We start from the raw sequence: 13,437 nt of genomic DNA, 5'->3' as shown, positions 1-13,437 counted from the left end.
ATGGTTGTTTATGGGTTTCGGCTCACCCTAAACTGAGTGCTTAAAATGGAGGACAGAGACAGAGCCCTCCACTCTCATAATTTCAATCACCAAAACGACACCGTACCCACAAACGCAATGTTCCTCTTTCGAAAACCCAACGTTCATAAACTCATCATCCTAAAACCCTGGCAAAACCCTAGAAGGTTCCAGAGCACGAAGAAGAGACCCTCCGAATCCGCCAGCATCGTCGACGCCGACAACATGTGCAGAAACTCACCCTCATTCCTCCACGGCCTCCTCGACACCACCATCGCGCGCTGGCCTCACACCTCCCGAGTACGCGCCTCTTCTCCCGCGTGACATGATTTAGCTAAACGACGAAGTTTTGCTCATGGAGAATTACCGTACCCTCTGCAACTACGGCGTTCCCCGCACCAAGATGGGGAGGCTTTTCTAATTAACTCCTCAGATTTTTCGTTATGAATCCGGGGTTTTTATCTCGAAGCTTCGCGATTACGAATAGCGCGGCGTTGCGCCGAGGATGTTGACGTGTGTGATTGCTTCCAGCCCCTGCATTTTGGTTGGGGGTGTTGATTTGGATTTTGTTAGGGTTGTGGAGAAATTGAAGGGTGTTGTTGGAAAGGATGGTGAGAATTTGTTGAATGTGTTGGATGATCAGGGTTGTTGTAATTGGAGGATAGTGCTTCATGTTTTGTGTTTGCTTGCTAGGGTTTAAAGTGAGGAACAATTGGGTAATTTTATCGTTCGTCACCCTAGTGTTGTTTTTGAGGAGTCTGGAGGAAGTGTGCTGTCTTTGATTAACTTTTTGTTCAAATTTGGGTTGTCTGTGGACCGGGTTGCTCTCGTGCTTCTCGAATTTCCTGAGATTCGGGTCGCTAAGTTTTTGTCCAACCTGAGGCAGTGTTTTCTGTTCTTGACCATGATTGAGATGGAGGCTTCGGAGATTGGGAGGATTTTGCAGTCTCACTGCTTGGTGTTGGGTTCCTTCACTTTTAAGAAAACGAATACATTGCTTACTAACTTGAATGTTGGCAAGAAGCAGCTGTATAGAGTTGTGAGGGATGATCCTCTGGTAATGGAGAGTCGGGCTCTGGGAAGGAGGATTCAGCCTTTCAGGAACTCGTATTTGGAGTATGAGTTGAAGGACCAGAAGAAGAAGTTCATGCTCAAGTTGGGGTATGTGGAGAACTCAAGGAAAATGAATGAGGCGATTAGGAGTATGAGGATGTCTGTAAGATGATTTGAGATTCCCCACAGATTCTTAGTCAGACCACGGATAGGATCAGCATGAAAATTGAGAATTTTGTGAGTTTAGGATATTCTATATCGGATTTAGCGAGTTTTCCTTCCTTTCTTTCCTATTTGCCTTGAAGGGTTGATAAAGCATTTGAGAAGCTGTATGTAAAGCGCCATCAATCTGGCCTTCAAGTTTTGCAGGATCTGTAGGCACAAATTTCTTCTAAGTAAGTTTAGTCGTTTGAAGAAATTCTCTTCAATTGGTATTTTTTTATGGAAGCAAACATGAGATTATAAATCCAGTCTTTTGCTGAGATTTGATCACTTCTGAGGTGGATAATAATGGGTGAATCTGGCAATCTGTTTGTGGTTCAGACCATGTGCATCCCCTACTTTTACCATCTATTAAGGATGATTGAACTGCAAGTTGTATTATGGAATGAGTCACTTAAAGTTGACTAGTAGATATGGTGTGCACATTGCAGATAGCCAATTGAAGATCAGATATGTTAGCCGGCATCGCATTGACATGAAACCATCATGGACAACTAGAATACAGGTTTTCATGATCTAACATCATGTGTGATTGTTGATTGCAGATATTTATGACATGGCTTGTAGGTAGAAGAATGTTGACTAGATAGATCATTTGTCGTCAAAGTCACCTTCTCACACGCTTACCCCAGTTACATTGCAGATCACTTTCCTAGAATTTTCTAGTCTAACTAGATCTGTTCCTCAAGTATGAACCACACGGCAAATGGAACTGGTGAGGATGAGAAACTGTATTTATTTTACAATTGAAAATTAGATGACCTGGTTTGTTGGGTTGAAAGCTATCAATTTGTTAACTTTTTTTTTTCTAACCAAAGAAATTGTTAAGAGAAACATACATACTCTGCAGTTCGGCATTATGTAATAATTTTGCCTCTGAAAACAAACTTTTTTTTTTAATCAATCAATGTACGTTAGTTTTTGTTAAAATGTTAGTGAGAGAAATTGGAACCCACAATCTTTGTCCCATCTTCTCCCTTAAACTCATCTTTTTAACTACCAACTCAATCTTATATCTCTGGGACGTCTGAAATAACACACACATCTTGTGCATGTATTGATCAAAGTGTTACGGAAAACCCACATTGCATCTGAATTCAGTATCTATATCAGATCCAGCTAAAAAATTTCAGAACCTTCGAACTCAAAAAAGCATAGCAACTTAGCAAGAATAACAGCTTTCATAAAGATGAATAATGAAATCATAGATATTTGCCACGGGACACAAGATGGATAATTTATCATAGATACTATATAGCTTTGGTGACAATGTTTTTACCAAACATTTGTCTACTATCAATTTGAAAAATAGAAATTGAGGAAGCAAGTGAGATTGAACTATTAGTGGCTTGTTATTCCTCCACACTGATAGGTTGGAATTTCTGCCTTTCTTGCTGAGGCAAAAGTCCAGTATTTAAATGCAAACTTTAAAGCAACCGAACTTACTTTTAACTAACCACCGTTCAACATCCTAACTTTAGAATCCTATTTTAGGTGGCTCCCTTCAATTGCCCATTGGAATTCAAAGTTTTCAATTGTATATACTTTCTTGAGCAATTATAGTGTCTATTTTGTTTTGTCCTTTCATTAGATGATTAAAGATTGAACTCAACTTGGAACTCGTTAAAAGGCATCATTACAATTGGACAATGGCTCTGTTTCGGGTCCAACTACCAAGTTGTGTTTATCATTTTTTGGATTTTGCTTTTAAGTAGGGGTTAAGTAGTATTTAATATATCTTTTTTAACATTTTAATTATTTATAAAAAATAGTTAAGCAAATATCAAATATTTTATATTTAAATAATTTTTGTTACATTGAGCAGTGTCCTACTACTTGATAGCAAATTATTTTTCCTATGCCTCAACAGGGAAAATATTTTATTTTATGTGTTTACTAAATTCATAAAGTTTTTTTTAAAAATAAAATTTAGAAATATTATCATTAATCAATAATAAGAATAATAGTGTCAAATATAGAATTTTAATTAATTAAGTTTATTATAAGTAATTTATTTGTATGCCTTTTACTATTGCACTGAATAATGCGTGTTTTTTTAATGATGTAATGATATGATTTTTTTTCCACATAAATTAATATTTTTAGATTTTAAAATACTCCAACTTATCTAATTTTTAAAAACACATTTTAATTGAAAATGTTTTCTTAAAAAATATAAACAAATGATCGTGATGTGTGTATGTGCATGGGCATGTATGTATTAATGATAGTGTTGTATATGATTTGAAAGATATACGAAAGTGAAAGTGAAGTTTAACCAACAAAGTACCTCGTCAAAAAAAAAAAAAACAAAGTAGAATTTCAAAAATATAATTCCTTTTTGTCGATGTCCATGTGATAATTATGTTAAAAGTTATAATTTAGGTGCAATAATAATAATAATAATAATATATCTAAAATAAAGAAGTCGTTGTTTAGTTTAATAACCTGTTAAAATATTTTATCATTCAGTTGCTTGTAGTTATGTCTTATAATTAACTCTTTTAAATATGGTTAGAAAAAACACAAGTTTTTTTAGTCAATATTATACTTAACATTTAATAAGGAGTAATGCTTAAATACCCGTAAGGGCGGCTCAAAGTGATAAGCTAACTTGACTAGTAGTCAAGGGGTCTAACGTGAAATACTTGTGCCAATGGGAAAACATCCATCGTGATTGACAATTTTAATAATGCAATTATATAAATGAATCAAATTTATGTTTTGTAAGCTTAATACTAAAAGTTTGTAAATAATTTGAGCGTTGTTGTCGTTAATAATATTATTAATAATAATTGTTGAGTGAAAATAAGTCAATTTTATGGTTTTAATCAGTAATAAACAAAGTTGTGTAGTTTTAATAAATAATATAAATAATAAAGTTATTTTATGAATAATAAATAGCCATTAGATACTTTAAGTGCGTATTATCAAAATTCAAAACTGTCACACGTCAAGATGGCTAGGGTGCGTTCTCGGACTTCACGTGTCGACTTTGAGAGGTGTCTTTGTTAAGAGGATAAGAGGGGAGACCTACAAAATAAAAGACTTTAGCGCTTAAGTACGTATATGAGTTAGGAAAATAAACAAAAATGTATAAGAAGGTACGCAAGCAAGTGTGCACAGTGTGTTCAAGATGTGTTAAGAGTTCGATGAAACTTGGTACTTATAGGAGTGGAATGGGGCTGCGAGTTCTTATTTGTAGGGGTTGTTATAACCTTTCCAGCTAATTATCGACTTGTAGCTAATAGTCTAGTAGTTTATAGATAAATTTAGAGATAATACATACTTAGAGATAAAAGTTAGTAGATAATATTGTTGGAATTTTCTATTCCAATAATTAATTGGGCTAATATTATAAGACAATTGTATTAGCTATTTATCATTAATGGGTTTTATTTTATGTGATCAAATTAAGTGAGTCCGTTAGACAGCCAAATCAAATCATATGCACTTAAATGAGCAGATGTCAGTGTTGGCCCATCAGGGAATAATGAGAACTCTATTAGGTTAACATACTATAAAAAGACTATGATCCCTAATATACCGAGTCGTCACATAATATAGTTTTTCTTCTCTCCATCTAAAGAGTTACGAATGTCCTATTAAGGAATAAAGAGGTTCTGGTTGAAGAAGAATTATAAAGTCGCCGGTTACGTTGTTAGCTAGTTAGCCGTTCCGTAACAAATTCTAAGAAGAGTACATAGATCAGAAATCACCTACAGATTCAGATTCCGCTTCGTTTGTTTGATCAATCATTATGAATTCAGGTATTCCTAAAATTGCTCTTGATAATCTAACATAATGTGTTCTTTGGGATTATTGGTATTTTATAAGGATCTTCTAAAATTCCAACGAGTGGTATCAGAGCCACCTGTTAGATTATTGAGAATTAAATTTTTTTTTTGCAATAGACTGGTTTGTAGGAATTGGGTTGTTTTTCTATTTCGTAAAAAAAAAATGTTGTTGTGTTGTTTTACTAATCATGGTTTCTGACGATTGGCTTTTAACGTCATATAATCATGTATTGGTTTATTTTACTTTCTTTTGGATAAAATTTGTGTTTCACGTTTCTTGTAATGCTAATAAATTAAAGGAGAAATATTATTATATATTTTATTTATATAACTCTGGTTTTCTAAAAGCAAATTAAAATTGAAGGTGAAGTGAAGTTTCTTATTTATTATATTAAATTATCTTCTATTTTTTTGTTAAATTGATTGAAACAATAAGTTGTCAAAGTAACTTCCGTCGAGTAAGTTGATTTGATTGAATTTGCATGGATGTTGCATGAAATTCTTCATGCGAATTGTGCTCGGTCCAAAGGAAGACACAATTTGGCAGAATAATTACATGTTTGCGATGGTAAACATGTGGCGATTATAAATAGTATGATTTTCCATGTGAAAAATGAAATGTTCAAAGACAATCATTATTTGACTAGAGTAATCATCATATAAGTTTTCCATGTGAGCAATGAAGTGTCCAAAGACAACCTTTGTTTGACAGAACTTATCACCAATGTTTGATCAATGCGTCGAGAGTACCACTTGCAGTTAATCTTTTTCAATCCAAAAATTGAGGATTAATGATGCATTAGGTATCTTGTTTGGGTCTTTAAATTTACCATAAAGATTATTTGTGCATTATATGTTTATTGTTCTCTTCTTTAATTGTTGTTGTTGTTATTACTATGGTTTAAATTACTCATATTATTTAAATCCCAAAGTTGCATGTATAAAATTTAGAGTTTGAGGGGAGCCAGTTGAGAGTTGAAGATATTGCACAATTTTTTTTTTTCTAGAGAAGAAATGAGAGAACAAGATAAGGAATTTCTTTTTTACTTTTGTAGGAAGAGACATATAAAAAAAGGGTCTCATTTACACTATTTAGTGTGTGAAAATGGTAAACTTCTCATTTTTGTTTATTTTAAAGTTAATTTAGTTTTATACCGAAGGACGTTAATGGGTAGATTTTGGTTCTACTAATCACAAAAACATGTCTATACGAAGCTACCTACGGAGTCATCCGCCAAGTGATAACAAAAGATTCTTCTATGTGAGCGATGACATAAAGTTATAATTGAAGTTATGAGAACTTTATGTTGCTTTAAAAGACTCAATTTTATTTAAATTTGGTTGAGACATATATTAAACTATTTAATAAACCAAATTTTATTTCTAATTTGGACAAATTCAATTATTTTTGTTCAATTATAAATAATAAAGTTAGTCTCTTGTGTGATTCAAATGTTGTAAGTTATGAGTTCTTTTATGAATATTTGAGTGTTCTTATTGCAAACATTTTTGGGTGGTACAAAACTTAAAATTAAATGAGAATTTCATTACTTTATAACATAAACGCTTAAGTCATATCTCTTAATGGAGAATTTGGATGCTTGTGTTATAGGAAATTTTAGATCCTTTATATTGGTTGGACCTTATAGTCTATATTGAGTATATAAAGGGAAAATAAACAAACAAAATGAAATTCAGGTGCTAAAAAAAAATAAGGATGTCTTAGAACTAATACATGCACATATTTTTATCCTATTCCTTATGGATTCATGGAATGAATAAATATATTTTATTATATTCATAGATGATTCCTCTTTATTTAAATTATAAGAAGTTTTGGCTTCTAGACATTTAATCTTTCAAAGATGAAGTTGAACTTCAACTAAGAAAAATAAAAAGAAAAAAAATTAAGATTGTCAAATGTGACCGTGGAAAATACTATGGTATATATGACATAAGGTACAACATTTGGAGTCCCCCATGTGTTTTTCTTCAATAATTGTGAAATTATTTTACAACATGTAATGTTAGGCAAACCTAACATGAACAAAGTTGCAGAATGATGAAACTAGAATTGTACAGATATGATAAGAACTTTAATTATTTTCTACCAAAGTCGCTTTGGGGAAAGACATTAAAGAATGTAATTTATATTCTTTTAGGGTACCAATTAAAGTAGTCACTATCTTATAGATATGAGTCAGGGAAATTCCAACATTAGGCATATACACAGTTAGGAATGTTCAATTGAAGCAATGTCTTATAGGCTACATGAAGGTAAGTTGGACTTAAAGATAAGTAGTTATAATTTTTTTTTTATTACATTTAAAGCTCTCGCGTGTATGAGTTTTATAATCCCACTTTGAGATCATGTTTGTGACGTGCAAGACTCCTTGAGGAAATTGAGTTTGGAGGGGAACGAAACATAAGAAGTGTTTCCTTTAAAGAATAATATGTTATTGACAATAGATAAGCCTTTATACTTACCATTGTTCAAGAAACAAATATGGTAATTAAATAATGATATTACTCCTAACATTATTAAAAGACAAAACAACACTAAGATTCTCTCTCAAGCACCACCTAAAGTTCAAACTCAATAACCTCAAGAAGTGAATTAAGAAGATCCACTAGAGAAATGAAAAATGTAATTTGATATAATTATGTCATATTTCTTTAAGAACATGAATATGAGATTAGGTTGACTGAGAAAGTCTAATTGACCTTAGTCAAATCATGTTGTACTCTAACTCTCAAGTAGATTGATACCATAAATGATGTAATAAAACCGATGGTTGAACATGACATTTGAGATATCGTCAAATTGCTTGAAAGTGTGAAACCCATAAGTTGTATATAAATATCTATAGTCGAAAGGGATTCAATGGGTAATTTTGAGATATATAAAGATTGTCTTGTCGCCAAAAGTTTTACATGAAAGAAGACATTGATCACAAAGAGACTTTCTCTCTGATTTTTTAGAAAGACTTTCTTAGAACTATAATGACACTGTAGATTATTTTGATAATTGTTTTGCACATATGAATGTAAAGATTATGTTTCTAAATAGAAATATTGATGAAACAATTTATACGGTGCAACTAGAAAACCTTGTTTAAGATAATCTAAAGTCTATGGTATACAAACTAAATAAATTCATTTATGCTTTTAAACAAGTCTCTCGTTTATGGTATTAAAAATTCATCTAGATTATCTCTTATGGTGTTGAGATAAATTTGGTTGATGATTGTGTGTACTAAAAGTTCAATGAGAGTAAATTTATTATTTTTGTATTATATGTCGATGACATCCTACTATCATCATACGACTTATTGTTGCAAAATAGTTATATTACAATTTATCATGTATGCTTAAGTTTATTTTTTTATTGTCCTAAACTAAATTTTTGTGGGAGTCCTAAGGTGATATTTGAGTAATCTTGGTATGCAACACTAGAAAGTAGTAAAATGTATTATGCGTTAATTGAAGAGAACATGAAACTACATGTTTTCATATCGAAAATCTAGAAGCTTAGAGATCATTGGGTATTCTGACTTCGATTTTTTCGGAATGTCTTAATAGCAATCACTCCACATAAGGATTCACATTTAACCATATTGGTGGAGTTAATATTTTGCTATGAGACATCATACTAGAATTTATGATTGCTAAATTATTGTAACTGGTTTGTCTGTTGTCGCCAACATTAAGTAGCTATCGGGAGTTTATTAAGACAATATCTTAGCGGTCTTATTAAGGATTCAATCAAGTAAAATTTTGTTGGCATGAAGTATTTGATTGTTAAATAAAGAATTCAAAAAATACAGATTTGTATAGAACATATAGGGACTCATTCCATGCTAGCTAATCCACTTACTAAAGGTATGACACTTAAAGTTTCACACTGCTCATATGGGTGTAATTCTTGATAGTACCTTAGTTTAGTGGGAGTCTGATTTATGTTCTATATTTTATGGTTTACAAATATTTTATTGTTTGGATTTTTTACAGAAATAAAGTTGAAGTTTATCATTTCATTATTAGCTTATTTTGTTTGCAATATTTATGTTATGTTTGGATATATCTCTATAAAGAATAAAGTTTGACTAGTTGGAGGTAGGCATGACTAAGATCACATTGCATGTAATTTCCATGCTGCTTATCCATATTGACCTATGTCATTGAGTGTACTGATGTAGTGGTCATTGAAGTCTAGTTACATTTGTTGTAGTGACGAAAGCCGCAATCATTCCATTATTAATATATGAGATGAACTAGGTTGTTAAGGTGGAAGTCTAAAGGTAAATAACATACAGATGTGCGCTTAAGAATTTTTTATATAATTGTTACAATATGTATCCCAAGTGAGAGATTGTTGGAATTTTCTATTCCAATAATTAATGTGAGCTAATATTATAAGGCAATTATATTAACTATTTATCTTTAGTGGGTTATATTTTATATGATCAAATTAAGTGAGTCTGTTAGACAACCAAATAAGATAATATGGACTTAAATGAGTAAATGTCAGTGTTGGCCCACCCATTAGGGGATAATGAGAACCCTATTAGGTTAACACACTATAAGAAGGCTATGGTTCCCAATATATCGAGTTGTCACATATAGTTTTTATTTCCCCCATGTGAAGAGTTAGGAAGGTCCTATTAAGGAACAAAGAGGTTTTGGTTAAGGAATAATCATGAAGCCACCGGTTACGTTGTTAGTCGGTTATCTGTGTTCGTAACATATCCTAAAAACAGTACATAGATCAGAAATAACATACAAATTTAGATTCTACTGCGTTTGTTTGATCAATCATTATGGATTTAGGTATTCCTAAAACTCTTCCTAATAATCTAACATAATGTGTTCTTGGTGGTTATTGATATTTTATAATGACCCTCTAAAATTCCAACAAATTTAATAGTTACAGATAATGTGCAAGTAAATAATTGAATATCTTCCAAAAGATAAAGTAGTTACAGGATATTCAAATAATTAAGAGATAAAATAGTTACAGATAATGTGTAACTTGTAGGGGAGCCCAACTGCTAAGTGTCGGACGCCCGTACTCCTATTTTAGGGCTGATATAAAGGATGAACATGTGTCTTGAAGTACCAACTAAGATACCACATGTATTTTGTACACCTTGTACCTTGTATAGTAGAAAGTGTATAGAAATTAAAAAGTGTCATTTTGTATGTTTAAAAAGATTTATATTCTTATGGAGATCATCTTAAGAGGGTATAAGGCAAAACTTAATCATCCTAAAATTGTTTGACAACTTATAAGTAAGATTGAAGTCTATTAATTTTATCTTAAGATTATTGAACAATTCTCTATTGTGTGACCAAATAAGATTAAACATCAAGGTCATATTCTAAAAGCATAACAATCTTAAATATCATGTTTGACACAAAATTGAATATGAAATATAATCTTTGAAAGAAAATAAACATTTATATATAGAAATAGAAAATTCTATTTTTCTTCTTATTTTCTGTCAACTTCAGAGTAACAAAAACAACATTCACAGTTTGAAGATATCATAACAATGTTCAAAATCTTTAAATGCACAGTAAATGCATGCAATATTCATATTTTTAAAAGAAGTACTTCCAGATTGAAGGTCCTTAAGATCTCTTTATAAGAACAAATATAAATAGAAAGATTGAAACATTCGATGTTGCTAGTTGCATTAACTCAAATCTCAATGACCTATTACAGAGTTTTGCTTTAAGCATATTATTTGTATATTTTTTAGTGGGAGACTTAGAATGAAAATTATATTCACATTAATAACTTAAGAAATTTAAGCATATTATTTGTATATTCACATTAATAACTTCCCCCTTTTTTCTTAAAAAGTTTAAAAATATAATTTAATTTCTTGTTTTTTTAAAAGTTATTCATTCTAAGTCTCCAACTAAAAAATATACAAATAATATGCTTAATGTGAATGTTAATAAATGAAAATTTGTTATCGTAATGAAAGTTATTTTTTAGTGGGATATTAATGTGAATGTTAAAAAACAAGAAAATTTGTGTAATTTCGGAAAATCTTCTTTAAACAAATATATTAAATTTTAAGAATTTTTTTAATAAAAGAAATTTTAACTTTAACTATTTGCCTTGACTTAATTCAACTTGTTTTCATTACGATAACAAAAAAAATTATTGTAGAAAAAAACAGGAGATTTTAACTTTTTACCTTTTTTGTGTCTTAGGTAGGAATACTTGATCAAAGGAAAAAAAAAAATATTTTTTATGACAAATAGTCATTACTATTATCCTACCGGTAATAAATAAAGAAAAAAAAAAGAAGAAAATTTCAACTCTCGGCTAGCTATCTTCCATGTTTTTTTATTTTCTATTTTTCCATCCTACTTCCGCTCTTTTTCAGTTCTTTCTCCCTGCCTTGTTTCAGTTCTTTCTTTGGTCACTCACTGCTCTCTAACCTAGTTCCACATTTTTCCACTCACCAAGTCTCTATCTTTCATCTCATATTTCTCTTCATTCACATCACTTCTCTGATCTGTCTCTTCACTCTCTTTGACCCAGATCAAATTTTTTACCTTTTGTTCTTCTCTCTTTCTCTCCGTTAATGCTTTGCTTCAAACCATTCTCAGAAAAACCAATGCTTCCATCTGGGTCTACCCTCTTTCTGGATTTTTGTTATCTGATTTTGTAAAATGGGTTGTTTTTTATATGCAGAAATTTGATTCAATATAGGAGGTTAGCTTCATTTCTCTTCTGTCTCTCTTGCTTCCTCAATCTCAATTCTCTCTGTGCAAATCTATAATGTTATTGGTTACTTTTTCTTTTTTCTGCCTCTATTTCTGATGTTTATTGTCTTCTGTTTTGATCCTTATAATAAACTACCAAAGTGGTTTCAATTCTTCTTTGGTATAAGATTTCTTATTGTTTTGAAGCAGAGGAGTTTGTGAAGTCTACTTACATTGAGCATGAACTAGATCGAACTCGGGCTTAAAAAAAATGTTAATATTATATATTGGTTACATTGAAATAAAGTTTTTATTGTATTTTGGGTTTCTCTTGGCTGTTCCCAGACTCAGCTCAGGATTAGGTGATCCGCTATGTGGTTCGATTTATTGCTAAAGAAAATGATTTGAAAATTGAAATGAGATGTAATGTTTTCACTGTTTGATGTGTTTGTCATTTTCCTTGGTGAAATTGAAGGTAACTTGATCCTTTGATTGGTTGTTCTGAAATAGGCTGTTCAGAATTTCAGAAATAGGTTGTTCTGAAATGTGTTTGTGCATGTTTTTTTTCTTCTGATTATTGACCAAAGAAACCATTCTTTGCAATGATTTTCTAAATGATGTTTAGGTCTTTTTATGTTGTCAATTAAAAGAGTGAGCATATGTAAACCATATCCCGAAGTCCTTGCTCTTGGCTTGCATCAGAATTTCAACTGATGCATTCTTTATTCGATCCTTAAATAGTAATAAACTGAAGATAAGTTATAATTGCATACTTGACTTCTGTTACTTTTGATTTAGTATAAACACATAATTGATGCTAGAGATACTTAGAAACAAAACATTTCATCTCATAATTACCTGGTTTCAAGTAGCATCAGTCAAAATTGATTTGCAGTTTTAACCATCAACTTTTAAACCTCATGTTTTGTTTCAGTTATTTGATCTATGTTTGGATTTTGAAGTATAATTAGTTGTTTTGTCTGCGCAGATTTCTTACAGAGAAATTTTAGTACATTTTGACAACAAGGGCTTTTGGCAATGGGCAGAGGCAGAGGAAAAGGGAAGAAGCAATCTGTTATTGCTGAGGATCCTGGAAGTGGTGAAGAGGATAAAGTCCCAGCTTATAGAAGAAGGGGAAGACCAGTGAAGCCACTAACAGATGAAATTGAAGAAGTGGAAGTAACTGAAATAATTGAGAAAGACGAGGAGAATGTGAAAGGCAATGGTTCTACGGATGATTTGAAAACTCAGGCTATCACAGTTAATAAAAGAAAAAGGAAGAGATCTACACAGGTTAAAGAGAAGATAGATCCCTTGAAAGAGGACAATGGCATCCTAGCAAAGTCAGGCCCTGAAGATTCAATAAAGACTACTGGATTCCGACAGAATGGTAGCCGGCGTAAGAACAAGCCTCACCGTGCTGCTGAAGCTGGGGTAGATTGCAAGTGAGCAAGGTTCTCATGATATTTCTGTTTTAAGCCCTCGGAATAGATGGAGTTTGTTATCACAAGACAGGGATTGTTTGATTGTGTAAGGCTTGTTATGTTTGCTTGTTATTACTCATTTTGCTTTTGTGACTTTCATGTGCTATTTCTGATTTTAATTTTGAGTATTCATAGCA

General features: G+C 31.6%; 1 protein-coding gene and 1 pseudogene across 1 annotated transcript; both read left to right on the top strand.

The window, feature by feature from the left end:
- LOC106798261 (uncharacterized) lies at positions 1 to 1,518 on the top strand (annotated as a pseudogene).
- Positions 1,519 to 11,464: 9,946 nt separating this feature from the next.
- Positions 11,465 to 13,437, top strand: LOC100527546 (uncharacterized). Its single transcript, NM_001250705.2, has 2 exons — positions 11,465 to 11,826; positions 12,805 to 13,437. Exon 2 carries the CDS (start codon positions 12,855 to 12,857, stop codon positions 13,263 to 13,265), a length of 411 nt encoding a protein of 136 aa, NP_001237634.1. The 5' UTR covers positions 11,465 to 11,826; positions 12,805 to 12,854; the 3' UTR covers positions 13,266 to 13,437.

Source organism: Glycine max, chromosome 3 (genome assembly GCF_000004515.6).
Source record: "Glycine max cultivar Williams 82 chromosome 3, Glycine_max_v4.0, whole genome shotgun sequence".
Classification (NCBI taxonomy): domain Eukaryota; kingdom Viridiplantae; phylum Streptophyta; class Magnoliopsida; order Fabales; family Fabaceae; genus Glycine; species Glycine max.
The sequence above is the reverse complement of the archived record's forward strand: the minus strand, read 5'-3'. Positions and strand labels throughout refer to the sequence as shown.